Source organism: Dryobates pubescens, chromosome 31 (assembly GCF_014839835.1).
Source record: "Dryobates pubescens isolate bDryPub1 chromosome 31, bDryPub1.pri, whole genome shotgun sequence".
NCBI lineage: Eukaryota > Metazoa > Chordata > Aves > Piciformes > Picidae > Dryobates > Dryobates pubescens.
Window position 1 is genome coordinate 3358498 of NC_071642.1, and position 27616 is coordinate 3386113.

A 27616-nucleotide genomic window follows, 5' to 3' on the forward strand; every position below is an offset into this window, starting at 1 on the left:
GCTCAGAGGCCAGAACCACTGGTCTGGCACTGAGCAGGGCTGGGGGAGTGCTGGAACAACCCTTCGACAGCCTCCTGTGCCACCAGCTGCTGGGGCTGCAGTCACCAACCTACACAGCCCTGCCCAGCTCCTGCTCCAGCCAGGAGGTGCCTGTGGGCACAGGGGCTGGGAGAGCCAGTGGCAGAGCAGCCCTCCATCCACCAGAGCACCGACGGCAACGGCAAGGATGAGCCCTACGGGAAGCAGGAAGCGATGCTGGCAGCGCAGGGGAAGCAAGACCTCAACACCAGCCCAATTCTTCTTCGTTTCTGTGGTGGACATCATGGGAAGGTGACAGAAGGAAACTCTGGGCAGAGAAGCAGGGGTGACATAGAGGCTTGTGTTGGTTGGAAAAGAACTCCGAGATCATTGAGTCCAACTGGCAACCTAAGACCACCACGGCCACTAAACCATGTCCCCAAGTGCCACGTCCACGTGTTTCTTGAACACCTCCGCGGGCAGCCTGTGCCAATCCCTGGCCACTCTTGCAGCAAAGAAAATTTTCCTCATCTCCAACCTAACCCTCCCCTGGCACAATTTCAGGCCGGTTCCTCTGTTTCTATCACCTGATCCTAGGGAGAAGAGACCAAACCCCAGCTCACTGCAGCCTCCTTCCAGGGAGTTGTAGAGAGCAATGAAGTCTCCCCTCAGCCTCCTCCTCCCCAGACTAATCAGCCCCAGGGATGCTCGCTGCCGTTATTGCCTACTGATACGTTACAAGAGGCGGAGGAGAAGCAGGAGCCGGATGGGAAGCTCCGGTACCCACTCCCCCCCCCCCCCCCCCCCCCGGTAACCCCTCCGACCCCCGCACACCGCTGCCCGGCGCAGCCCCTCCCACCACATCCCATCGTGCCTTGCGCAGTCCCCGGCAGGTGTCGTGACGTCACGACACCGCCCTCCCAGCCCAGCGGAAGAGGCCGCTCGGTACCGCCCACTCCTCCCCGATACTAACCAATCAACAACCGGATTAGCAAACACAGAAGAAGCGGAGCAGCCAATGGGATGCGAGAGAGCGGCATGCGCCGCCGAGGAGTGGGCCGCCGGAAGTGTCTGTCAGCGCCGTCGTCCGAGTGACGGAGGCGGGCCACGGGGTGGGCCCTGCGGGCGGCCCGCCCTCTGCCGCCGCCGCCGCCGCCGCCACCGGGCCGCCGCCCTCGCCCCGCGGCGCCGCCCCCGCGCCCGGCAGCCCCGGGCCCGGCGCTCTCCCGCCCGGTGCGGGTCCGGGCCCGGGCTCGGCGCGGCGCGGCTCGGCCCGCCGCAGGGAGGATGGGGCAGCCGCGGAGTCCGGCGAGCGGCAGCGGCCCGGCGGCGCAATGACCGGCGAGAAGAAGAAGAAGAAGCGGCTCAACCGCAGCGTCCTGCTGGCCAAGAAGATCGTCATCCGGGACGGGGCCGGCGTGAGCGCGGGGCCGGGGGCTAGTGGGAGGCGGGCGGGATCGTGGGGGCTGGAGAGGCCGGAGGGTAATGGGAGTTCGGGCCGGGCGCTGCGCTGCCGGGCTGAGGCCCTCCGGATGGGTAGGAGACCGGGGTTGGGGCTGGGGGTGCAGCGCAGGCACCTTAGAGTGGGGTCTCCAGGGCTATGGCCGTCCGGGCTATGCCCGGGGCTCATCAAGGCGTGGAAGAGGCCCAATTGGACGGGAATTGGAGCAGTCTGCTCCCTGCCCGTGGGGAGAGTTGGAACTAGGTGATCTTTAAGGTCCTTTTAGCCCAAACCGATCTGTAATTCCATAAGGAGCATGGCCCTGCTCCTGTTGGGGGGTGTCAGGCCATTGTCCTCCCACCAGGCTGCTTGACCTGCTCCCCTCTTTCACTGCCCATGAGATCCCCGCACAAACATTTAATATTTGGTTAAGGAAGGACAAACAACCTTCGAATCTATGTCAGATGTCGATTTCTTTGAGGGGAGTTGGCTGTGGGGGAAGGACAGGGCTGTGGAGGCTTCTCAGGGTAGGTCACAGCCTCAGTCCTCTATGGCAGTCCTGAGTGGGCTTTGAGGTGGCTGCAGGCTCTTCTCCCATGGGGTTCTGGAGCCCTGGATCCGGCTGCCTAGAGAGGTTGTGGAGTCTCCTTCTCTGGAGACTTTCAAGACCCATCAGGATGTGTTCCTGGGTAACGTGTCCTAGGTGATCCTGCTTTGGCAGGGGGGCTTGGACTCAATGATCTGTGGAGGTCCCTTCCAACCCCTACCCTTCTGTGATTCTATGGCATTAAGCTGTGACAGCTTGGATCTGGGCCTGCTCCATAAAGAGAGGTCGGCCCTTGGCTTTGTTGCAGATGTTTAACTGTGGGAGAGGTGTAACAGGGGGAAGAGGGCTGCTCCGTGGAGCAAGGTGGATAACGATGGCTCTGCTCTTCATTATGTCCTTCATACTGCCTTGGGGCTTCTCCCTCTGCTGCAGAGCATCATTTGTGTGTAATAAAACTGGCTTCTAATGACCAAGTGCCCTCAGGTAGGGTGCATCCCCTGCTGATGCTGTTGACTTGGTGTTTTTTTAAGCAGCTGTGGCCTCTCTGCAGGAGAGTTTTGATGGAGCCTTTGAACATAAACAGTGTCTCAGCAGAGCAAAATCCTTGACTGCTGGACTGGTGATCCAGAATGCTCTCTTATTCTGTCAGAAGCTGGGAGGATGTGGCTGGTCACACTTCACATCCCAAGATTCCTGACTTCCTGCCCCTGAGCAGCAAAGCTGGAGGCAGGGAACTGTGCTCTGGTCCATGGAATGGTTTGGACCTCAGGAGCAGAGTGTAGGAAATGTGAGTCAGCTGTGAGGAAATGAATCCAAAAGTCTCTTCCCTCAGCCTTGGGGGGGGGGGGAAAGATGCCTGTGGATGTAAAGCTTCCCCTACCAAATCCAGCATCCCTTTGGATGTGAGGTTTGTGCAGCTGCTGGAAGCTTTGTGAACTTGGGGCTGCTCCTCAAGCCGCTGGAAGCTGTCAGAGCTGCCGAGGGTTTCAGGTGGTTTTGTTAATAATGCATCAGGGCTCAGCTGCACTTTCTTGGTGAGTTCAGAGCCTGTGGTTTGCTGAGATAAGAGCCTGGTTCCCATGGAAGAGCACAGTGCAGTTACTGTGCTGATCCCTGCTGTAACTCGGCTGAACCGTCTGTGACTTCCTCCCCTTCCTTGTGATTTGTTTCCCACGTGGGGCTCGTGACTCTGCAGGTGTGCCCTGCCTGGCAGGAGGGGACCTGGGCAGCTGAGCTTTGCCACTTGCAGGAGGGACAGAGCACACACTGTCCTGAGAGCAGCCTGAGCGATCTGGGTGGCAGGAAGGAGAAGCAAGGGCTTGAGGGGTGAGGGGGGGGTTGGCAGCTGAGCCAAGGACTGTGCTTTTCACACCCTGCTGGGGAGAGGGAGTTGGTCATACAGTGTTTTCAACTGGAGAAGTCCTCTGAGATCATCAAGTCCAACCATCAACCTAAGACCACCACGAGCATCAAGCCATGTCCCCGAGTGCCATGGCCACACATTTCTTGTGTGGTGGCTCCAGCACCTCCCTGGGCAGCCTGTGCCAGGCCCTGACCGCTCTGGCAGCAAAGAAATTGTTCCTCAGCTCCAACCTCACCCTCCCCTGGCACAACTTCAGGCCAGTTCCTTTCTTTCTGTCACATCATCCTAGGCAGAAGGGGCTGACCCCTATCTCTCCCCAGCCTCCTTTCCACTTGTACTGAGAATTCAAATTGCCTTCCCCAACTCCCAGAGCCTTCTGGTGGCAAAATACCCAGGGGCTGGAGGGGTTTCATTGCCACATATGTGGGGGTTGGAAGGATGATAAATTTGCTCCTGTTTGGGGGGGGGCAGACTGGGTGCCAGAGGTGGGGAAGCAGAAGGGCCCCAGAGATACAGAGGCATAAGGGCCCCAGAGGTGATGAAGCAGGCTGGGTGCCAGAGGTGATGAAGCAGGCTGGGTGCCAGAGGTGGGGGAGGCAGGCTGGGTGCCAGAGGTGGTGAAGCAGACTGGGCCCCAGAGGTGCAGAGGCAGAAGGGCCCCAGAGGTGCAAGTCCCTGGGTAGCAATGGGAAGCAATCAGTGCTGTAGCAGAGGCTCCATTGGTAGAGCCTGGCCGGAGGGATGCTGCGGCCTGAGCTCACCAGCCCCAGGCCAGCACCAAGCCTCCTGAGCAATGGCAGAGGCCAGGGCAGGTGTTCCAGCACCCAAGCACCTGCCTCACACCTCTGGCAGGGCAGGCCACGTGTGGCTGGCCCTCACAGAGCTCTGTTCCGCAGCGCCAGGGGATCGGAGAGCCCAGCGTGTACCACGCCGTGGTGGTGATCTTCCTGGAGTTCTTTGCCTGGGGGCTGCTGACCACACCCATGCTGACGGTGAGTGAACCTCCCTGGGGGTAAAGCTGGCTCCACCTTGAGCTGGCAAGATCTTAAACCTGGGCCTGTGGAGCCTGAGAAGCAGAAACAAAGGCGCAGTGGTTTGTAGGTGGAAGAAGCTGGGGCTGGGCAATTGCTTTCTGAGTGATTGTAGCTTGAGGTGGAGCAGAGCCTGAGTTAGAGGCCTGAAAGCTTTTGCAGAAGGTCAAGAAAGCAGAAGAGGAAGGTTTGAGCCCAAATCACTCCAATTTGCTGCTTGTCTGCTGCCATTCATTGCATTTCCCCCCTCCTTAGGTATGAAAGAAAAGTCCACTTGGGAGCTTAGTGCAAGAAAGTTGAGCAGAGCTTTGAGCTTTCTTCCAAAGGCTGCAGCCTTCACCCTCCACTGACTCATTTAGGGCCAAAGGAGGCTTTTTTGTTGAACTACCACCATGATTCTCTGGGGTGTGAAAGCAGAGAGGCAGTTTCCTGAGACAGTTCCACTTGACCAAGTCACACTTGTGTTAGGAGGGTCCCCAGGGACCTGTTTGGGGTTCACCCAGGCAGCAAAGGGAAGTTCTGCAGGAAGTTTGTAGCTCTGGGTTTGGTTTTGTTTCCTTTCCCCAGGTGTTGCATCAGACTTTCCCTCAGCACACCTTCTTGATGAATGGCCTGATCCATGGAGTCAAGGTAAGGAATGAGCCCTCCAGCCATCATCACCTCACTCAGTTCATGGTGTCAGGGAGCTGGGGAGGTTGGAAAAGACCGATGGGATGGGATGGGATGGGATGGGATGGGATGGGATGGGATGGGATGGGATGGGATGGGATGGGATGGGATGGGATGGGATGGGATGGGATGGAATAGAATAGAATAGAATAGAATAGAATAGAATAGAATAGAATAGAATAGAATAGAATAGACCAGACCAGGTTGGAAAAGACCTTTCTGATCATCCAGCCAAACCTATCACCCAGCACCATCTGATCAACTAAACCATGGCACCAAGCACCCCATCCAGTCTCTTCCTAGACACCTCCAGTGATGGTGACTCCCCCACCTCCCTGGGCAGCCTGTCCCAGTGCCTCTTGTGAGACCCCCCCCTGCAGCACTGTGTCCAATTCTGGTCCCCCCAGCACAAGAACTGAACTGCTGGAGTGGGTCCAGAGGAGGTCACAAAGAGGATCAGAGTGTTGGAGAACCTCCCCAGTGGGGATGGGGTGAGAGAGCTGTGGCTCACACAGGCCACAGTGATCATCAGAGAGCTGCAGCTCCTCTGCTACCAGGACAGGCTGGGAGGGTTGGGTCTGTTCAGCCTGGAGAAGAAAAGGGGAGACCTTAGAGCAGCCTTCCAGTGCTTGGAGTGGCCTGCAAGAAAGCTTTTTACAAGGGCTGGGAGTGATAGGATGAGAGGGAATGGACTGGAGCTTGAGGAGGGCAGGCTGAGACTGGAGATTAGGAAGAAATTCTTGCCACTGAGGGTGGGGAGACACTGGAGCAGGCTGCCCAGGGAGGCTGTGGATATTCCCTCCCTGGAGGTGTTCAAGGCCAGGCTGGATGAGGCCCTGAGCAGCCTGGGCTGGGTGGGAGGTGTCTTTAAGACCTTTAAAGAGGATCTTTAAGATCCCTTCCCACCCAAAGCATTCTCTGAACCTGTGAACCCTTTCTGGGATGAATATTTTTTCCTAGCATCCAGGCTGAGATTTGCTGCTCTCACCCAGTGCTGGGACAGCTCAGCCTTCAGGTTTTGGATTGGGGCTGCTGGTGGCCAACCTGCTGCCCAGTGAAGGCAGAGCCCAGACTTGGGGTAGCTTCTGTGGCTGACTCTCCAGGGCAGCGCTGGCAGCATGCAGCTCGTCAGCCTGGGCTGGGGGCTGTGACAGCTGTGGTGGTCTCTCAGCTGAAAATGCTCTGATGGGCATGAGATCAGCTCTGTTATCTGCAGAATGGGAATCAGTGACACCTGAGCTAGGAATAGAAGGGAGAAAGGGAGCTGGTGGGAGTGGGCTGGCCCCAGGCAGAGGTGGGAGCGTGCTGTGGGCAGTGAGCTTGGACCGGATCAGTGGCAGCTGCGGTGTACAGGCAGCAGCCATGGGTTCTGTCTTGGGAATGTGGCAAACCAAATCCTTCAGCCCTGGGAAGAGGGTCTGGGGAGTGGCCCCAGGGGGTGAGTAGAGCTCTCCTGTGTATGCTGCAGGAGAGCTCTTCCCATCCAGCCCGGGGGCCGAGCGGCGCCGAGAGGCTCTGGGTGGTTTTGTCTGTGCGGAACAGCCTTGGCTCCTCGTCAGGGCTGCCTTGCCTCTGTCCCAAAGAGAATGCTTTCCCTCAGACTGCAGCAGATGTTGGTGTGATGGAGCCATGCCAGCATCATCTGAGGTGCTGGCAGGGCAGAGCTGCATGGGGAGGAGCAGGGCTGCAGGCTGAGCAGCCGAGGGAGCAGGAGGTGACCGCAGGGCTCAGCAGCGCCGGCCGGGCCGGGGGGGGGTTGTGGGTTTTTTCCTCTCCCTGGAAGGCTGTTGAACAAACTGCTCTGGTTTGGCAGTGTTGCCTGTTTGTAGGCAACAGGAATGGATTGTCTCCTCCTGGATTTGCCTGTGGGTGATGTTGTCAAGAGCTCTTGCTGTCAACAATCAGCCAAGCATCTAACCCGGGGATTCCTCTCTGCTGTCTCTTTCCCTAGGGTCTGCTTTCTTTTCTAAGTGCCCCGCTGATTGGTGCTCTCTCTGATGTCTGGGGCAGGAAATCCTTCCTCCTCCTCACTGTCTTCTTCACCTGTGCACCAATTCCCCTTATGAAGATCAGTCCTTGGTGAGTTTACACTTCCTGCAGCCCAGAGGCTGGGCAGTGTGGGGTTTGAGGGTGTTGCCTTTGAAGATGGGAAAGAAGAGTCTGTCCAGCGCTCAGTCCAGGGACAAACTGACTTGCCTGCTTGTGCTGGAGGCCTCAGTGTTGGGAAGAGTCTCCCTCCTCTCCTGACAGATGTGGCCACGTTGGCCTCTTAGGCCATGTTGGTGTTTTCCTTCCTGGTTGGGGAAAACAAGGGGCAGAATTCCATGGGCCCCAGGACTGCAGCTCGGCGCTCCCCAAGCGCTGCGGTGGGGTTGGCTGAACTGAAGGAAGGACCAGGGCAAGAGGTTCCAGTCCAGCAGCTGTGGGGGCTGCCATTTGGTTGCTCTCTCACCCTTCTGCAATGCCTCTTTCAGGTGGTACTTTGCTGTCATTTCCATGTCTGGAGTCTTTGCTGTCACCTTTTCTGTGATCTTTGCTTACGTTGCTGACATCACCCAGGAGCATGAACGCAGCACTGCCTACGGCTTGGTAAGGAGCTGAGGAGCTGCCTTGTCTCTTGAAAGGAACATCTGGGGCTTTGCAGGGGGCAGAGGCATGAAGTTGGTGGGGGGAGATTTAGTGACAAGCCTGAGGGGGCAGGAGGAGTGAAGAGGTGACTTGCACTTCACTGATGGGACAGCCTCCCTGGTCGGGGTGGGCTGTAGCCCCGAGGGAGAGGGCTGGTTTCTCTGCCATCTCAGTACCAGCTGTGGTGCTCCACAGTCCCTGAAGCAGCCTTGGAAGCAGCCTGTGAGCCTCTGGGCACCAGGGAAGGTGCAGGGGAAGGTGCTGGTGTGCTGTGAGCAGGCCCTTGCTGGGGGTTACTGGAAGGATCATGTGTGAAGCTGTAACTGCCTCGCTAGGCCTCGGCCTGGAGTGTACCAGGGGAAGACCATTACCTTTCTGTCCACAGGAGGCCCTGCTCACCTGGCTTCTCTCCATCAAAGGTGACAGAACAAGAGCTCTTGGGTTCCTCTTGAGGAGCTCTAGAAGGAGCTGTGTTGATGTTTTGTGCTTCCAGGTGTCAGCCACCTTCGCTGCCAGCCTGGTCACGAGCCCGGCGATTGGAGCTTACCTTTCTGAGGCCTATGGTGACACCTTGGTGGTTGTGCTGGCTTCAGGGGTGGCTTTGCTGGACATTGGTTTCATCCTGCTGGCTGTGCCAGAGTCCCTGCCAGAGGAGATGCGCCCTGTCTCCTGGGGAGCCCCAATCTCCTGGGAGCAAGCAGATCCCTTTGCTGTAAGTCATCTGGCCGCTGCTTTTCCACACGCTGCTAAGTGTTTGCACTGGCTTCAGTTCTCCTGGCTTCACAGAACCACAGAGTGCTAGGGGCTGGAAAGGACCTCTGAAAGATCCTTGAGTCCAGCTCCTCCCCTCCCTGCCACAGCTGGGTCACCCAGAGCAGGTCACACAGGAAAGCATCCAGGGGGGGCTTTGAATGTCTGCAGGGAAGGAGGCTCCACAACCTCTCTGGGCTGCCTGTTCTCTCCAAAGGGAAAATCATTCCCCAGGAGGTGAAGAATGTGAGGCTTGGGCTAACCCTACTGAATGTGCACTGTCTGTAGGTCCCCCTTCAGATACTGCAGTGCAGCTCTAAGGTCTCCCCAGAGCCTTCCCTTCTCCAGGCTGAACAGACCCAGCCCTCCCAGCCTGTCCTGGTAGCAGAGGTGCTCCAGCCCTCTGATGATCATTGTGGCCTTCTCTGGACCCTCTCCAACAGATCCACCTTTTTTAGAGCCCTCCAGCAGATTCCAAGTGATTTCCTGCAGCCACAAACCAGCTCAAAGCATCTCCAGGTGTCTTGAAGCCTGAGCATCTCTTGGTGGCAGTGGTGCAGTTGTTTGAATAGGAGCTCCATGACTTAGCAGCAGCAGCGTGGCAGGAGAGGTCTCTTTGTGTTTCTGCCTTCTTGGAACCTTTGCTGACAACTTTGCACAGCTTCACCTCACCTTGGAGTGTCAGGGAGATTATTTTGCCTGCCTGAGGGGCACCAAGAAAGCATTTCTGGACCAAGCTTTGGCACAGGCTGCCTGGGGAGGTGGTGGAGTCCCCATCCCTGGAGGGGTTCAAGAGACCTGTGGCACTTGGGGCCATGGTTTAGTGGCCATGGTGGTGCTGGGTTGCTGGTTGGGCTGGAGGCTCTTAAGAGATCTTTCCCAAGCCAAACAATTCTGTGATTGTGGGAAATGTGAGGGACTGAGAGGCAAAGATTTCTCCTCCTGGGGTGTAAGGTGATGGATGCTGTCCTGAGCTGGGTCTGGGCTGTTGTGGCAGCCTTTGCACCTTTGGTTTCATTGGTTGCACTCTTAGGCAGGAGGTGGTGAGCTGAGCACTTGGATTTGCTGTCTGTGTGCCTGGAGAATGTTTAATGATACTAACTCCTTCTATTTTATTCTTTTCTTTCCCCCCCATCCTTTTTTTGTCCTTCCTCACCCTCATCCCTGCAGTCCCTGAGGAAAGTGGGTCAGGATTCCACGGTGCTGCTGATCTGCATCACTGTCTTTCTCTCCTACCTTCCTGAAGCTGGCCAGTACTCCAGCTTTTTCCTCTACCTGAGACAGGTCAGTCTCCTGAGTCTCATGATCCTTCCTGCTCTGAAGGCAGGAAGGCCCAGCCTATCACAGCTCACAGGATGTCAGGGGTTAGAAGGGACCCAAAGAGATCATCAAGTCCAACTCCCCAGCCAGAGCAGGACCACACTATCTAGCTCAAGTCACACAGGAACACATCCAGACAGAGCCTTGGAAGTCTCCAGAGAAGGAGACTCCACAACCTCTCTGGGCAGCCTGCTCCAGTGCTCTGTGACCCTTAGAGTAAAGAAGTGCCCCCTTGAGTCGAGGTGGAGCCTCCTGTGCTGCAGCTTCCAGCCATTGCTCCTTGTCCTATGCCAGGGAGCAAGTGAGCAGAGTCTGTCCCCTCCCTCCTGCCCCCCAGCCCTCAGATATTGAGAAACATTTAAATCCCCTCTCAGTCTTCTCTTCTCCAGACTGAACAGCCCCAGGTCCCTCAGCCTCTCCTCACCAAGCTGCAGCCCCCTGACCATCCTTGTAGCCCTCCAGTTAAATACTCTCTTACTGTCCCCAGGACAGCATGCCCCTGTGTGTCCCCAGGAAGCAAATCTTGGCCAGTAGCTTAGTAAATTCCAAATGGCAAAGGCTGGAAGGAACCTCTGGAGATAAGAGTCCAACCTCCCCCCTTGCCCAGGCAGGGTCACCTAGAGAAGGTCACATAGGAACACAGCCAGGTGGGCTTTGAATGGCTCCAGAAATGGAGGCTCCATCACCTCTCAGGGCAGCCTGCTCCAGGGCTCCCTCACCCTTGAACTAAAGAAGTTCCTCCTCATGTTCAGATGGAACTTCTTGTGGTCAGGTTTGTGCCCACTGCCCCTTGCCCTGGGCACCACTGAAGGAGGCCTGGTCCCCTCCTCCTGACAGCCACCCTTGCAGTGGTGCTCAGCACTGATGAGCTTCCCCTTCAGTCTTCCTCCTTCCAGACTCAAAGTCCCAATTCTCTCAGTTTCAACTCCCAAGGGGGATGTTCCACCCCCCTCATCTGATGGTCTGATGCCCTGCAGCTGAAGCTGGAAGAAACAGGGACTTGTTCCAGCTTGCCTAAAGCACATGGGAGCCTGGCAACTGCTCTGTGAGCACTGCCAGGCCCCTTGCTTGGCCTCTTGCTGGTGGGCTGCCTGTCCACCCCACCCACCCAGGGGCTTTGAGGTGAGCTCAGTGATTCCAAGTTGGTTCTTCAGCCAGGGGAGGAGATTCCATTTTATTTCTGTGGCAGCAAGGGAGGTGGTGGAAAGGTTGGTGAGTGTTTAGGTATCTGAGAGGGGCTGGCAGTAAGCATTGGTGACACTGTTGGGGTGGCTTTTGATGTGTGGGGTACAAATCTCCTGCCTGCAAAGTCCCTTCTTGGTGTTTTCCCAGGTCATTGGCTTCTCCTCAGAGACTGTGGCAGCCTTTATCGGTGTGGTTGGCATTCTCTCTATACTGGCACAGGTGAGGAGCAAGTTCTCTCTTGTCTGTGGAGCTCTGGGTCTGAGAACATCCCAGAATGCCTGATGATGGAATTGTCAGACCCCCTGTGGCCACACAGATATCCTTGGGCCTCTGGGCAGCTACCTGCAGCCCCACTTTCTTACCTTGAGAGCACAGCTGTCGAGTACCGAGCTGTGGGGAGCTGTGGGGTGGCCTCCTGTGGCTCTGTGAACCTCCCCAGGCTGCTCTGCTTGCTGTGGGTGGGGATGTGCTGGTTTCCAGCAGCATTTAGGGGTGCTGAGGTGTGTGTGTGTGTTGCTGTGGCCAGTCCCAGAGCAGTCCTTGAGGTTCAGCTCCTCACCTTCCAGTGCTGTCATCTCCTCTGTGCTCTCCCTCTGAGGGCTTCTCTTTGCCTTTCCAGACGGTGGTGCTGGGGATTCTGATGCGTTCCATAGGGAATAAAAACACCATCCTGCTGGGCCTGGGCTTCCAGATCCTGCAGCTTGCCTGGTATGGCTTTGGGTCACAGCCTTGGTAAGAGTTTGCCCCCATCTGTCCCCTGCCATGGTCAGGTTACTCCTCCACAGTGGCCCCACAGCAGGACCCTGTGCCCCGGTGCTGGTCTGTGCCAGCTCTTGGCACTCAGCCTCCAAACTGCTGCTTCTTTCTCCCCCCCACCCCCAGGATGATGTGGGCAGCAGGAGCTGTGGCTGCCATGTCCAGCATCACCTTCCCAGCCATCAGTGCCATGGTGTCCAGGAATGCAGATCCTGACCAGCAGGGTGAGTCCTCTGGGATCTGCTGCTGCAGTGTTCAGATCCTTGGTGTGGGTGGTGGAGGGGTGGGCAGGGGAGTCAGTGCCAGCTCTGGGGAGTTGCTTTATTCCCAGGAGAGTTGGCACTCTCTTGCCTTTCACCACAGCTGATGACCTGGGAGAGAATTCCTGCACTGTGAACCCAGGTGTGGGGTGTCTGAGGCAGAGGGGAGTCTGCTGCTTCATTCTTTTACTTGCTTCATAGTTTGCCCCTGAGCCCTCAGACTTGGCTGCCTTAGATTCCAGCCCAGTTGGACATTGCTGCTTGCTGTTCCCATGCTCATCTTGCTGTCCAGAGCAGCAAGCTCAGCCTGTCAGTGTAGCTCTGGGTGCCTGAGCCTGCCTTCAGACCTTTGAGCACCCTGGAACGAATGCTCTGGTTGATCAGTTGGGGTTGGGTGATTGGTTGGACTCAAGGACCTTGGAGGCCTCTTCCAAGCTGGTGGACTCTGTAAAGGCCAAGCTCTGCAGGCAGCTGAGGCCATGTCTTCCTTGCTGGCTCTGTGCCCAGGTGTGGTGCAGGGGATGATCACTGGAATCCGGGGGCTGTGCAATGGCCTGGGCCCAGCACTCTATGGCTTTGTCTTCTATCTCTTCCACGTGGAGCTGAACGAGATGGCAGAGGTGGAGACCTTGGGTAAGGCCTCCAAACCCAACATGGCCAACCCCACAGATGAGGTAAGAGCTCAGCTTTGGCCCCTGGGTGCTGGGCTGCTCCTGGCCTGCCCCTGAGTGTTAATTGTTCCTCTCTCTTTTCTTTCTCACCCTACAGAGCAGCATTATCCCAGGGCCTCCATTCCTCTTTGGGGCCTGCTCTGTCCTGCTGTCGCTCCTGGTGGCCTTGTTCATTCCTGAGCACAACCTGACCCTGAGAGCAGGAGGCCACAAGAAGCACAGCAACGGAGCCCAGACCCACAGCCACGGCCCCCAGGCTGCAGGCTCAGAGGGCAAGGAGCCCCTGCTGGAAGACAGCAGTGTGTGAGGGTGGGAGAGAAAGACCTGGCTCCTGTCTCAGCTCCAGAGCAAGGATGGACTCAGCAAGTGGGAGTTTGGGATGAGAGGGCTGGGGGAGAGACCTGAGGTGACAAACTGTACCCACTAAGAGCCAGTGAGGAGGGACAGGGCTTCCCTTCAAGCCAAACACACCCAGCTGGTGCAGAAAGGGGCTTGTGCCACCTGGTGCTGGTGGAAAGGGGAGATGCTGCTCTGCATGGGAAGGTATAGTTGGTGAGAGCAAACCTGCCCTGGTCCCTGACACTGAACTTCCTGCTGTGGCCCTGCCAAACGTTTGCCTCAGCAGTGAGAGCTGCCTGTGCTCTGGTGTGAGCTGCCTGAGCTGGCAGCAGAGTGAAACAAGGCTGCTGCATGCCCCATCCCCTTCTGTGCTTGCTGCTGGCCCCATCACAGCTCAGTGAGCTTGGCCCAGGGAGAGGCTCAGCAGCATCCTGAGCTGGGAGGATACACCAAGGCAAGACAAAACCCCACTGTGTGGAGGAGCAGATTGTGTGGCCACCTGTGAGCAGATCCTCACTGCTTGAGGGGCTGAGGACCTGGCCAGTGCTGGCCCAAGTAAACTTAGACCAAAAAATAAACCCACCCCCAAGATCTATCTACTCACTTAGTGTTCTGCTGAAGTGAAGCTGCAGCTGAGGGGAGGGGGAACTGCCAATCACAAGTGCTTGGCTGGTTCAGCACCACCTCCAGCCCTGTTTTGGAGGTGGGGGGCTTGCTTGGTACACTGAGGGAAGGTTCCTCTGCTGCTGCCTCCAGAGGTGTGGTAGGTAGAAAGATTTTTCAGGAACCCTTTCTTCTTCTTCTTCTTCTTGTTTTCCTTCTGGGACCATGAAGGTGGTTGAGGAGATGCAGTTCTCAGAGGGAGAGAGGCACTTTTGAAGTGTGGTTTCCTGAGAGAAAGGTCAAAGCAGCAGCTCTTGAGCACTTTTATAAAGCATGTTGATTTTCCTCCCCCCTCTCCCCACCACCACCACCACTCTCTTGCCATCTGATATTAAAACCAGATAATGACTGTTTAGGGGTTGGTTTTTCCCCCCTCCCCCCGTCCCCCTAGTCCAAGAGTTCCTGCTGCTGCTGATTGCAATCAACTTGGATTCAAGGGTTTGGGTTCCTTGTGGTGTCCCTGAGCCTGCTGTGAAGCCTTTTGTTTTGTGGAGGGAAACAGAGCTGCAACCTCTGCTGCAGGGTTCAGCTCTGTTCAGGGAGAGCAGCAGGTACTTGGACTTGAGAGTTGTGGAAGGAGCCAAGACAAACACAGAGGGAATGCTTGGCTGTTTATAGATCCATGGAGGTCTGGCAGAGGGCAGGAAACAATTGTTCCCATTTGGGTCAGAGCAGGAATCAGGGCTTTGAGCAGCCCCTGGGGAAGTAAGGACCAAAAGGGGAATGCTGGGGGATTGAATTGTTGAAAGGAACTGAGGAGACAGTGGCCAAAAAGGGTCTTGGAATCCCAGAATGGTTTGGGTTGGAAGGGACCTCAAAGGTCATCTAGCTCCAACCCCCTGCCATGGGCAGGGGCACCTCCTAGCCCTGTGTGGGAGTGGGGTGAATGCAGCAGCTGGGATCCCTTCTCTGGGGGGTTGGGGCAGGGGAGAAGGGCTGGGGGGGAGAGAGCCCTTTGCCACCCTGGGCCTTTGCAGCTGCTGTGGTGCCTGTGCAGCACTAACTGCTGGGGTTAGTGGGAAACACCAACCTGGGGAGCTGAGGCCCTGACCCACAGCTGGCATGGGCAGGGCAGAGCACTGTCCACCCTGCCCAGCACTGTCCACCCTGCCCAGCTTGTCCTGCTCAGCAGTGAGGGACCTGAGCTCCTGGGGTACCCAGGGCCTGGCATTGCCTGTGCTTGGCAGCACCAGGGCTGAAGGATGTTGGCATTGGACGGGTCCAGAGCTGCAGTTCCCTGTAGGTCTCTTACCCACCTGTCAGACACTGACAGCTGGAGGTGCTGCCTGTCAGGGCTGGGCTGCTAATATCCCATCTGCAGCAGCTTTCTGAACCAGTTTGTTGTTGGAGGTGGTGGGAAAAGGAAACCTCCCAGTTTGTTTGGCATCCATCCAGTCTTGATAGCCAGGTCCTGCAAGAGCTGCTTGTTGAGAGCAGCTTCCTTGGACACAGAGGGTTTGCTGCAGAGCCTCAGTGTCCTGCCCTGACTCTCCTTTTTCCCAAGCTCACCAAGGTGATGCTCCAGACTGCCCAGCTGGGATGCTCTGTCCTTGTTGCCTGCAGGGCCCAGCTCCTTGCCTGCAGGCAGTGCAGTCCCTTGGAGTTGCAGGCAGCGATCCCAGCTCTGTGCTGCCCACAAAATGCCCTTGTTTGTTTGATTGGTTTTCAGGCCAGAGCTTCCCAAAGTGCATCTGGGGCTCAGTTACTGACACAATGAAACCCAGGCAGGGTTTGTCCCTCAGCCATGAATGAAGTGAGGACGAAGGGTGGAGTCCTTAACCTCCTTGGCACGGAGGCCACTCGGAGCTTCAGGGGTAGACTTTAGTGGAATGTTACAACAGATGAGCAGAATTTATATGGTATAAAGTATAGAGAGATCTATTTTTCAAAAGTCCTTTCCTTTATTGAGTAGTTTCTTGAATCCATTTCTAGTCCTGGCCCTTCTCACCCTCCGCTGCCCGCAGCGGCTCGGCCTCTCCTGGCCCTTCGGGCAGCGGCGCCCTGGGGGAGCTTCCCTCTCCCTGGGGGCTCTCACAGCACCACACTCAAGTTCCCCAGTGGTGCCAGAATCCCTGGCTCGACAGTGGTGCACCAGGAGCCTTTGGTGGCGTTGTCCACCCCTGAGCTTGGGGCTGGGTGGAGCAGCAGCGGAGGTCTGGCTGCGGCGCCGCCGGCAGCGTAAAGGCGACTTGGCCGTCGGTCCCTCACGGTGGGCTCGGGGTCTCCTCACACTGCTGGCCCTTTGTCCTGGTGCTGGGGCAGGCAGGGGTCTCCTCCCACGGCCCTGGAGTTCCTCTCCTCTGCTTCAGAGGGGCCTCAGCCCCAGGTAACCCCCTCCCCATCGACGCAGGGATGTGACCCATCCACCGTTCTGCCTTTAAGCGAGAGAGGAGGACCCGGGGCGGGCCCAAGGGCTGAGGGGAGCTGGAATCACCAGAGCTGAATGAAGAATGTCTCATTCTGAAGGGCTTGGTGATTCTGCAGCGTCCCAGGTGGAGGCTGGGAGATGTGGACAGAGCACTCAGCTGGGTTTTGGGGGGGGGTGTGGGGTTTTGTTGCCAATTTTTGTTGGGTTTGGTTCCTTTCTATGAAAACTCAGTGTTTTTTTAAGAGCCTTTTCTTACCGACCTTAAACTCCCCTTGATCTCTGCTGGGCAGTGCCTGAGCCTGGCTCTCCCACCCTTCCCAGCATTTCTCTGCATTCAGCTTGCTGTGACAGCAGTGCCTGGAACACACAGGGCAAAAAAAAAACACCCACCCAGAAAGCCCACCTGGCTGAATCTGCCTCTTTTTCCTCCCTCCCCCCTCTCCTCCTGCAGTGCCACTGCCACCAGCGGCAGCTCAAGCGAGTTTAAGCTGCCCCCAGTCCCACCCCAGCCCTTTCTCCTCTTTTGCCACACGATTCACTTTTTACTTCACTGCTTTTTGGGTTCTTTTTCAGTCTCTCCTCTGCACTTGGAGTGGCTGCTGGCCACCCTTGGGTCCTCTTGGAGTGGGGCTGGGGGGCGAGCCCCAAGGTCACTGCGGAGCAGCCAAACCTCCCATCGCTGTTTTACTGTCGTCTGCATTTCTGTAGCTCTCTCTCTCTCTCTCTCTCCCCCTCTTGGTTTTAAGCTGATGATTGATGAGATGTATTTATTTCAGTTCAGGTTGTGTTCAGAACTGGCTAATCTCTCCCTCTGATGGATTATTTATTAAACTGCTGCTTTCCTGTTGTGTTGAAGTTCTCTGTCCTTGTCCTTCTCCCCTCCTTTCCTTCCACACCTACCTCCCCCCCCCCCACAAGCTTCTGCCCAGCACCCCTCAGCCCCTGGGGCTTGTGCTGAAGAGGGTGGTGGGAAGAGGCCACACATCAGAGCAGGCCTTGTGGATCAGCCTCTCTCTCAAAGGGGCACAGGTTCATGGGATCAAGGCATCAGCTTGGAAGGGGGCCCTCCAAAGTCATCCTGTCCAACATCCCCTGGGGTGAGCAGGGTCATCCCCAATGCAATCAGGTTGCCCTGGGTCCCATCACAGCTGACCTTGCATGTCTCCAGGGATGGAGCCTCCACCACCAACCTGTTCCAGTGTCTCTTCACCCTCACTGTGCAGAGCTTCCTCCTGGTGTCCAACCCACATCTGCCCTGCTCCAGTTCCAAACCATTGTCCCTCATCCCATCCCCACAGGCCCTTCCCCAGCCTGCCTGCAGATCCCCTCCAGATACTGAGATGCAGCTCTAAGGTCCCCCCAGAGCCTGCTCCTAGCTGCCCTCTCCCAGCCTGTCCTCACAGCAGTGGTGCTCCAGGGCTCTGAGCATCTTTGTGGCTCTTCTCTGGACCCTCTCCAGCAGGTCCAGGTCCTCCTTGTGGTGGGGGGCCCGGAGCTGGACACAGCACTGCAGGTGAGGTCTCACCAGAGGCAGAGGGGCAGAATCCCCTCTCCTGAGCTGCTGCTCATGCTTCTGATGCACTCCAGCATCAGTCCAAGCTGTCACCCAACTAAGCCATGGCTCCAAGCACCACATCCAAGCCTTTCTTGAACACCTCCAGGGATGGGGACTCCACCACCTCCCTGGGCAGCACACTCCAATGGCAAATCTCTCTTGCTGGGAAGAACTTTCTCCTCACCTCCAGCCTAAACTTCCCCTGGCACAGCTTGAGACTGTGTCCTCTTGTTCTGGTGCTGGGTGCCTGGGAGAAGAGACCAACCCCCACCTGGCTACAACCTCCCTTCAGGGAGTTGTAGACAGCAATGAGGTCTCCCCTGAGCCTCCTCTTCTGCAGGCTATGCAACCCCAGCTCCCTCAGCCTCTCCTCCCAGGGCTGTGCTCCAGACCCCTCCCCAGCTTTGTTGCCCTTCTCTGGACACCTTCCAGCAGCTCAGTGTCCTTTTTAAACTGAGGATCCCAGAACTGGCCACAGGACTCAAGGTGTGGCCTGAGCAGTGCTGAGCACAGCTGAAAATCTCTGGCCAGGAGGGGAGCAGCAGAACGCTCTGGAGGAGCAAGTGGCTGTGTCAGGTCTGTGCGGGCTGGGACAGCGCTGCAGGTCCCCAGTTCATGGAGCAGCTCCCTGTGCCGTGTCCTCGGCTTCCACCTCCCTGCTGGAACCTCTTTCCCAGGGGCTGATTTCAGCATCCCAGGCTGCTGTCCTCCAGCCAGGCTTAATTTAGATCTTATCTTAGTCGTTTAAATGCTGCTTTTGGTGCTTGAGGGCGGTACCAAGCGAACAATAAAATCCCCACAAGCGTAAACACATCCAAGGCAGCTCTTGGATGGGCTCTGGTGGCTGATAGCCTGTGATGAGCTGGAAGCAGAAGTCGGGGGTGTGCTGTGCCGGGGGTGTCCTGTGCCACGGGTGCCCTGCGCCGGGGGTGCCCTGCACTGAGGGTGTCCTGTGCCAAGGGTGCCCTGTGCCGGGAGTGTGCTGCACTGAGGGTGTCCTGTGCCGGGGGTGCCCTGTGCCAAGTGTGCCCTGTGCCGGGGGTGCGCTGTGCCGGGAGTGTGCTGCACTGAGGGTGCCCTGTGCCGGGGGTGCCCTGTGCCGGGGGTGCCCTGTGCCAAGGGTGCCCTGTGCCGGGGGTGCGCTGTGCCGGGAGTGTGCTGCACTGAGGGTGTCCTGTGCCGGGGGTGCCCTGTGCCGGGGGTGCCCTGTGCCAAGGGTGCCCTGCGCCGGGGGTGCGCTGTGCCGGGAGTGTGCTGCACTGAGGGTGCCCTGTGCCGGGGGTCAGTGCCTGGCCCGCTGCAGTTAGTTTCTCTCTGCTGAGCTGTTTCGTTTCCTGAGGAACGTCTCCGGAGCCGGCGCTGCCCGGCAGAGTCCTCTCCTGCCCCTCAGGAGGAAGCGCCGGCGGCTTCCAGGCAGCCCGCTGGGGGTTCTGGTTCTTGACACCAGTCCTTCCCTTCATCCTGATCCCAAAGGTTTCCTGCCAGGTGGAAAACTTGCTCCTTCCGCCCTGCGCCTGCAGCCTGCTGATCTCTCTCTGCCCTCTTGGGGCTGGGGGAAGCTGCCTGTGCCCCTCCAGGATGGAAGGAGGTCCTCAGAGTCCGTCGCAGAGCCAGTGGTGGAAGAGGAGCTGCGGTGGGGTCACTGCGTGGGGGCTCAGGGCCAAAAGTATGAGGGTTGCTCTGGGGGCCACTGCTATGTTCTCTGAGCTTGGAGAACCCCTCCTGATCCCTTCCCTGGTTTGATAACCACGCTGTTGGAGCTGGCCCTGATGGAGCTGGAGGTTTATCAGGCTCCATAACTCGTCACAGCTGCCCAGGGCAGCTCCCAGGCACTCCCAGTGTCGAGCTGGCAAGCCCGGGGCCCATCAGGAGGTGCTGGACGTTCTGGTAGCTGTTAACCTCCTGATGACTGGCCCAGGAAGGGTCCTGTGTAAAAGAGAGGTCTGCTCCACCAGGGCTCAGCTCTGGCTGTGACACTGACCTTGGAGGTTTCCTTTTCTCACCTGAAGCACCATTTTGAGGGGCCCCTGGGCTTTGGGCTGTGATGCTGGAGGCTCATGCAGAGCCACCTCTTGGCCGTGGCTGTGCAGCTCCACAGCCTCAGCACTAGGCATGGACCTGGCAGCCAGCAGGGGCTAAACCTGTGGATGTTGCTCCCTCCTTGCAGGAGCACAAAGCTGCACCAGACCCTGGCCAAGGATGGACTCCAGGGCAGCAAAACCCACGAAGGGTCTGGAGAACAGGGCTGGGGAGGAGCAGCTGGGGGAGCTGGGGGTGTTGAGTGTGGAGAAGAGGAGGCTGAGGGGAGACCTCATTGCTCTCAATGAGAGGAGGCTGCAGTGAGGTGGGGGTTAGGCTTGTCTCCCTAGGCTCAGGTGATAGAAGGACAGGGAATGGCCTCAAGCTGTGCCAGGGGAGGGTTAGGTTGGAGAGAAGGAACAATTTCTTTGCTGCCAGAGTGGTCAGGGCTTGGCACAGGCTGCCCAGGGAGGTGGTGGAGTCTCCAGGCCTGGAGATGTTCAAGAGCTGTGACCATGGCACTTGGGGCTATGGTTTGGAGGCCGTGGTGGGGTTGGGCTGCTGGTTGGACTCAGTGATCTTGGAGGCCTTTCCCAACCCAAACAATTCTCTGATTCTATAACATTTACTTTGTATTGTTACCTGTGTCTTGCCCCTCCTGCCCCCCAGCTGAGGAAGGCTCTTTAAACCCTCACTTGGTGACATTAGGAAGCAAAAACCTCTCCCTACCAAAGTCTCTCAGCACCACTGTTGGTGCTGGGCTGGGGCAGCCCTGGCAAAGCCTCATCCACTGAGCCAGGGCCGTGGGAGGTGGACAGGGAAACCAAACCCTGGCACCCTGTGTCCATCCTGGGCTTGCTGCTGGGAAGAGCCTGGCTGGTGCTGGGAGCAGCCCTGGCCATGGCTTGTCCCATGCCAAGGCTGGGCCAGGGGCTCCAGTGGCCGCTGGAGAGCTCCAGGAAGCAGCTCTGATAACACAGGATGGAAGGAACAAAAAGCTCAGAGCCATTAATCACCCAGCTCTGGCTGAATGTGCAGATTCGATGGCAGTTGTTTACAGAGCACTTCCCTCACTTGGAGGTCTCCTGGACCAGCAGAGGATTAATTAATTACCCGAAAAGTAATTAGCTCCTGGAAGGATGCACCACACGCCCAGTGCCCGGAGCTGCCTCCCTGGAGAGTTCTGGGATGGGAAATGCTCAAGTCCTGAGCTGACTTTCCACCTTCTGTGACAGAGGAGGTGTCTGTCCCTCCAGCAGCCCTTTGGCACCTTCCCTGGCCTCAGCCACAGCCTGGGGATGGGATGGGATGGGATGGGATGGGATGGGATGGGATGGGATGGGATGGGATGGGGGAGAATCAGATCTGTCTCTTTCCAGGGAGCTGGGTAGAGTGAGGAAGCAATGCCAGACCCACCATGGGTGCTGAGGCTGTGCCAGGGTTTGGGGCTGAGTAATGTGAGGTAGTGAACATCTTCCCCAGGTGACACTTTCCCCATCTATGCCATAAACAACTCCTTCCCAGGAAGCCTGAGCTGCATCCTCCAGCACAGCCTGCTCTGGGCATCAGTGCTGAGCCTGCTGAGCAGCACCCTGGGGCTGGACACCTCCTCTGCCCTGGGGCTGCACCTTTCCAACCCCCACATTTCAGGGCACTCAAGGCCTGGTTCATTCTGGGTGACCCTTGTGCTGCTGCCAGGGCTGTGATGGATGCTGAAAGGTGTCCAGAGAGGGGCCATGAGGATGAGCAGAGGGCTGGAGCTGCTCTGCTGTGAGGACAGACAGAGAGTTGGGGTTGTGCAGTCTGGAGAGGAGAAGGCTCCAAGGAGACCTAATTGTGGCCTTCCAGGATCTGAAGTGGGCTACAAGAAAGCTGGGGAGGGACTTGTGAGGGTGTCAGGGAGGGACAGGACTGGGGGGGATGGAGCAAAACTAGAAATGGGGAGATTCAGATTGGATGTTAGGAAGAAGTTGTTCCCCATGAGGGTGGTGAGAGCCTGGCACAGGTTGCCCAGGGAGGTGGTGGAAGCCTCATCCCTGGAGGTTTTTAAGCCAGGCTGGATGTGAACCTGCTGTGGTGTGAGGTGTCCCTGCCCATGGCAGGGGGGTTGGGACTGGCTGAGCCTTGAGGTCCCTTCCAACCCTGACAATTCTGTGATTCTATGCTGCCAGCTCCTGAGGCCACCTCCCACAGGGGTCCTGGTGGGATGTGCTTTGGCTCCCTTCCCTCCACCCCGTGTGCCAGGCAGTGCCAGGCAGTGCCAGCCATGCTCACCAGTGATGCTGAACAGGATCCCTGGCCTTGCTTTTGGGGCAGAAGGCTGAGATGACCTTTCCTATAGTCAGGAATCCCCAGGCAGCCCCACGAAGGCTCATTTGAGCTCTTGGTGTTTGGGGTTGGTTTGCCAGAGGCTCCATATGGGAATGGTGGAGCCCAGAGGGAGCTAGGGAAGGATCAGGATCCTGGCTGCACCATGGGCTGTGGGGTGGCTATGCTGGGCTGCCCGGTGGGGGTGCTGGGAGCAGGCAGGGACCCTTGCTGCCAAAGGCTCTCCTGGGTTGGGGGCTGTCAGCACAGCCCTTGGCTGCTGAGCTGGTGTTGTGCAAGAGCTGACCTTAGAGGAAACTCAGAAACCTCCCTCTGGAAATACCCCTCGGGCTGGAAGTGGTGGAGGACCTGGGGCTGGGGGGAGGGGGGCGGTTCCTGTGGAGCTTAAGAAGGGCTGAGGACAGGACCGGAGGCCAGGCAGAGACAACCGCAGCCAGCAGCATTCGCTCTCTGGAAGGATGGAAGGAAGAGAAACCAGCTCCTGCTGCTGCCCTGCCCCGCGGGCGATGGATTCGGCTTCTCTCCTCCTCCTCCTCCTCCTCCTCCCGTCGCCGTGGGGCTGCAGCGGTGAGTGCCAAGGGGGCCGAGAGCTGTCCCCATCCCTCAGCTCGCTGAGCTGCTGGCCCTGCCTGCTGAGCTCTTTGCTTCGCTGCATGGCACCGCGGGCCAGCGTGGCCCCGAGGTCTCCTCACCCCTCAGCCCTGACTCCCTGCCCTGCTGCTCGGGGGTGCAGAGGGTGGCACCGGGCTAGGGGCAGCCTGCGCCCGGCCTGGGGCTGCTGTCCTGCTGCCTGAGCAGCAGTGGTGATGGGGAAGGATGAGAGCTGGGAGGAAGGGGTCTCAGCAAACAATTCCCTCGAGAATGGCAGGGTTCTGGTGAGCCCTTCCCTGACCCCTGTGGTTTTCCTCCTCCCTCTGCCCAGGGCGCCCTGCTGACAGGCTGGCAGTGATGCCGCAGCAGCCGGTGGTGCCCTACGGGGGCTCGGCACAGCTGAATTGCTCCCTGGCCTGTGCCGGGGGCACGGTGCAGTGGAAGGGGCTGGACACCAGCCTGGGCAGCATCACCTCCTTCCCCACCCACAGCATCCTGCACATCAGCAACGCCAGGGTGGCCACAGAGGGCACCAAGATCTGCCAGGGGACGTGCCAAGGGCAGTTCTACCAGCGTACTGTGCACCTGAAGGTCTATGGTAAGCTTCCCCCAGCCTGGCCCTCGCTGACCATCCAGCTAAGTCTTGCAGCCCCCTCCCTCCCGGGGACAACGTCCCCTCTTTGATGCCTTGATTCCTCCCTCAGCGCTCCCGGACGTGCTGCAGCTGGTGCCAGAGCCAAGCGCCCTGCAGCCAGGGCAGCCGGGCAGCCTGCGCTGCTCGGCCCAGGGGATCTACCCAGTGGTGGGGCTGGGGCTCACCTGGTACCAGGGGGACCAGGTGCTGGAGGAAGCTGACCTGGATCCCATGGAGACTGATGAGATGCTGTTCGACGTCGACTCCACGCTGTCAGTGCCGGGGGAGAAGGTGGAGGAAGGGGCAGAGTTCAGGTGTGAGGTGAAGCTGAGCATTGGGCAGGAGACCTTCACCCGGGTGGCATCTGTGGCCGTGAGCACTGCGGGTGAGTGCTGGTGTGGGAGCTGGGGACCCAGGGCCGTGCAGTGCCCTGCCCACTGGTGCCAACCTCCACTGCCCTGTGCTGCTCGAAGCAGCTTTGCCGGGATGGGAGCAGCCCTCCAGTTCTGTGCCACTCTGCAAACCTCCCGGCCCCATGCCCACTGCCGTGCTGAGGGAGCTGCTTTGCTCCTACTCGCTGCTTTGCTCCTACTGGCTGCTTTTCCCTGCCCGGGGCAGCAGGTTCGTGGGGTGGAGGCCGTGGGGAGTTGTGGGTGGAGGGAGCTGCCACCTCCTGGGGTTAATGTGAGAGGTCCCATCCCAGCCACGAGCGACGGCGAGGTTGCCACGACCCTACTGTGCTCACAGATGTGATGGAGCACCCAGCGGCCATGGCCGTCTCCCCTGAGACCCCCGGGACAGTGCCAGCTACGACAGAGAGCCCCAGCACAGCACAGCCCGTGACCACCACAGCGCTGCCCCCAGAGCCAACCACGATCTCCACGCACGATCTCACCACAGCCCTCACCGCCACACGGGAGCCCAGCACCGAGACCAAACCCCACTCCACAGAGCACCCTGCTCCCCAGGACCTCAGCACAGGCAGCCCCACGGCACATTTGGCCACCGCCACCACAAGCCCTGGCTCCAGCACGGCGACTGCCCCAGCGGAGGCACCGGGGACAGCGGTGGAGAGCACCGGCTGGGGCACGCCGCCGGCGGAGGAGGGGACAGGGACATCGGAGGGGACAGCGCCTGCCTGCAGCCTGCAGATCTGGTCGCTGCCTCCCAACGGCACAAAAGGCAGGGCCCTGCGCATCGAGTGCCACGCCCGGTGTGCCGGGAACGTCACCGTCGGCTGGCTGCAGACCCCCGTGGCCCTCTCGCAGTACCGGCAGGAGGTGGTGGGCGGCAGCTCCACGCTGCGCCTGGACCGCGCCGAGCCCCAGCACCAGGGCTCCTACCGGTGTGTCCTGCTTGGCCACCGCTCCCAGGTGGTCAGTCTGCAGCTGATGGTCTTGGATGGTGAGTGGTGGTCTGCAGCCCCCCTCTGCTCCACTCCCATTGCTTGGGCTAGGGTTGCAGCAAGTTGCGTTAGTGCCGCGGTTGATGCTCTGCTTCCCCCTTCGGGTGTTTGGAGCACGGGCAGCTAGAGGTCCTCTCATAGAGTCACAGAATTGTCAGGGTTGGAAGGGACCACAACCAGCTCCAACCCCCCTGCCATGGGCAGGGACACCTCACACCACAGCAGGTTGCTCACAGCCACCTCCCGCCTGGCCTTCAAAACCTCCAGGCACGAGGCTTCCACCACCTCCCTGGGCAACCTGTGCCAGGCTCTCACCACCCTCATGGGGAACAACTTCTTCCTAACATCCAATCTGAATCTCCCCACTCCTAGTTTTGCTCCATCCCCCCCAGTCCTATCACTCCCTGACACCCTCAAAAGTCCCTCCCCAGCTTTCTTGGAGCCCCCTTCAGGTACTGGAAGGCCACAATTAGGTCTCCTTGGAGCCTTCTCTTCTCCAGACTGAACAGCCCCAACTCCCTCAGCCTGTCCTCACAGCAGAGCAGCTCCAGCCCTCAGCTCATCCTCGTGGCCCTTCTCTGGACACGCTCCAGCACCTCCAGATCCTTCCCTCATGTCTTTGCAGATTCATTCAGCACAGTCCCTGCCATTGCCACGGGGACAACGATCTCACTGTTGGGTCTGGTCGTGACCAGTGCCGTGTCTCACCACCTGTGGAAACGAGTCAGGTCTCGCTACGAGCTGCACTAGGAGCAGGAGCTGCCTGTGGGTGTCCCCAGCCCTGTCCCCACTGTCCCCTTTCCTGCTGCTGGCCTCACCCGGGCCCTGGGACAATGACTAACCGATGGAGCTGCGCCTGTCCCAGCGGGGAATGGTGGAGCTGGTGGGGTGTGGGCTGCTGCTGCGAGCCCCGAGAGAACAGCAGCTCCGGGGCACAGGAGGGGACGTGGAGACCTCTGAGCTGCTCGGGAAATCCTCGCCCGTGTCTGAGGCTCTGATGCCCGAGAAGCTGAGGGGCCTGTGAGGAGCTCGGTCCCCGGGAGCAAGGCTCGGAAGGGATGCCGTGGGTCCTGCGGGAGCAGAGCCGCCGGGCTGCTGCGGGACCCCGCAGGAGGGGGAGGCTGGAAGGGGGACGAACAGAGACCTCCAAAGGGACAGCGCTGGACTGTGCTGTGCCCGACGATGAGTGCTTGTGGGGAGTCCGACCCTCGGGGCTCCCGGCACCCACGCGGGTGCACAGGAGAGTGACAACCGATCGTCTGTCGCGACAGAGGGACGGCAGTCCCGGGCGGAGGAGAACGGGGCCATGGTGTGCGGGCTGCAGACTCCAATAAAGGGCTGGTTTTGTTCGAACAATGAGCAAAGGGCCAGGGCTGGGGCAGGCCCTCACCGCCACCGGCGGGGGGTCCGCGGGTCACCGAGCAGCGTCCGCAGCGACCACCCTGCGCCCCGTTGCTAAGGGCGGGGCACCTGCCCGGACTAGCGACGGCGACCAGGGCGGCTCCTTTGCCCGCACTCAAAATGGCGGCCCACGGCCTCGCCCAATGGCGGCGCGCTCTGCTGCTTTTCCGCTCACCGATTGGCTATCGGTGTGCAAGATGGCGGCGCGGGGACTCCCCCCCTCCCCGGGCGGAACCGCAGTAAAATGGCCGGAACCGGCCTCCGTCGCCTGCAACCAAGATGGCGGCGTACGAGAAGCGGCGGGCGGCCGCCGCCCTGGCCCCGGCCGCGGCCCCGGCGGCCGGCAGCGGGCTGACGGAGCCGGCTGGGGCGGCAGGCGGCGGTCTGGGGAGCGAGGCGGAGTTCCTGCTGCGGGCCGGCGTCACTGCCATGGTGCGAGAGGCGCTGCTGAAGGTGCTGGAGGCGCGGCCCGAGGAGCCGGTCTCCTTCCTGGCTGACTACTTCGAGCGGCTGGTGCTGGGCAGCCCCGAGGCCACCGCCGAGCTCCCGGGGCAGCCGCAGCGCCTGGCCCGGGCGCTGTGGTACGTGCGGCTTGCTCATCACTCCCACAGGTGCGGGCGACAGGAGGGCGGAGTACGGGTGGAGGCGGCGGCGGCCGCCTACAGCTCCCGGTGTGCCCCGCACCGGCGTCCAGGGCACGCCGGGAGCTGTAGTGCGGGACGGGCGGGGGTGAGGCCGCGTGTCTGTTGTCTGTGCCATGTCGCGACAGGACAGCTTTCGACAGCAACGCCGGCGCGGCCTACGAGGTGCTGGGTGCCGGCGGGCGGCGGCGGCGGGCGGGCGTGGACGGGCGGCTGTACAGCGAACTGCTGCGGCGCATCTGCCAGCACGGGGCGGCGCCGGCGGAGGCGGCGGCCGCGCTGCTAGGCCGCGTCCGCTGCCGCGATCACGAGGCAGTGCCCTTCGACGTCTTCCGTTACGGCGTCCTGACCTGCTTCGTGCTGCTGGAGTTCGCGGCCAAGGCGGATGCGCTCTTCGGCGTCCTGGATGGCGGCTCCGGTGCCGCTGACAGCAGGGTGTGCCAGGCCGTGCTGCGGGCGCTGGAGGATGCCCTGGGCGTCGGCCACTTCTCCGTCCCCAGCCGCTACCTGGAAGCAGGCTCCAAGCTGGGGCCAGACGGCCTGGCCCTGGCCATGGACCAGGCGCTGCAGGAGAGGAAGATTGGTCCCTCCATGAGCAGAGAGGAGTTCCTGAGCAAAGCCACTGCCTTGTTCGTGGCGAAAGTGAAGCCTGTCGAGTAATGGCTGGGGTGGGAGCAACGCTGGCCGTGTCTGCACCAACCTCTTTGTGGGGCTGTACGAGCCAAGGAGGCTCCAGACCCTGGTGCCAAGCTGGACAGTGGGCACAGGGGCTGCTCATGCCTGCCTGAGAGCCCAGCTCTGCCTGCTGAAAGACCCCTGATTTCCACCCTTTTTTCCTTCTTCAATCATGACAGGTGCTGGATGTGTCCCTGTCCTCTGTGCCTGTCCCAGCTGTGGCTCCTCTGATCCAGCTGGCACTAGTAACTCCTTTTCAGGTGTTACCTGGGGATTTGGAAGGAGGCCTGGGAGCTGTAGGGCAGTGTTAATCATTAAAAATGAGCTAGAATGAAGTAAATGTAGGGCTGGACCTCCA

The 27616-nt window shown here is 59.3% G+C and overlaps 3 protein-coding genes across 3 annotated transcripts; all 3 read left to right on the plus strand.

The window, feature by feature from the left end:
* Positions 1-1213: 1213 nt before the first annotated feature.
* On the plus strand, positions 1214-13168 carry LOC104300230 (hippocampus abundant transcript 1 protein). Its single transcript, XM_054175306.1, has 12 exons — positions 1214-1436; positions 4266-4361; positions 4968-5030; positions 7021-7148; positions 7544-7658; positions 8191-8409; positions 9618-9731; positions 11100-11171; positions 11572-11684; positions 11835-11932; positions 12476-12642; positions 12737-13168. Exons 1-12 carry the CDS (start codon positions 1353-1355, stop codon positions 12944-12946), a joined length of 1479 nt encoding a protein of 492 aa, XP_054031281.1. The 5' UTR covers positions 1214-1352; the 3' UTR covers positions 12947-13168.
* Positions 13169-22417: 9249 nt separating this feature from the next.
* MADCAM1 (mucosal vascular addressin cell adhesion molecule 1) lies at positions 22418-25291 on the plus strand. The gene is made up of 5 exons (XM_009901048.2): positions 22418-22478; positions 22834-23100; positions 23207-23521; positions 23884-24540; positions 25167-25291. Exons 1-5 carry the CDS (start codon positions 22418-22420, stop codon positions 25289-25291), a joined length of 1425 nt encoding a protein of 474 aa, XP_009899350.2.
* Positions 25292-26221: 930 nt separating this feature from the next.
* On the plus strand, positions 26222-27614 carry TPGS1 (tubulin polyglutamylase complex subunit 1). Its single transcript, XM_054175309.1, has 2 exons — positions 26222-26553; positions 26712-27614. Exons 1-2 carry the CDS (start codon positions 26222-26224, stop codon positions 27241-27243), a joined length of 864 nt encoding a protein of 287 aa, XP_054031284.1. The 3' UTR covers positions 27244-27614.
* Positions 27615-27616: the final 2 nt, after the last annotated feature.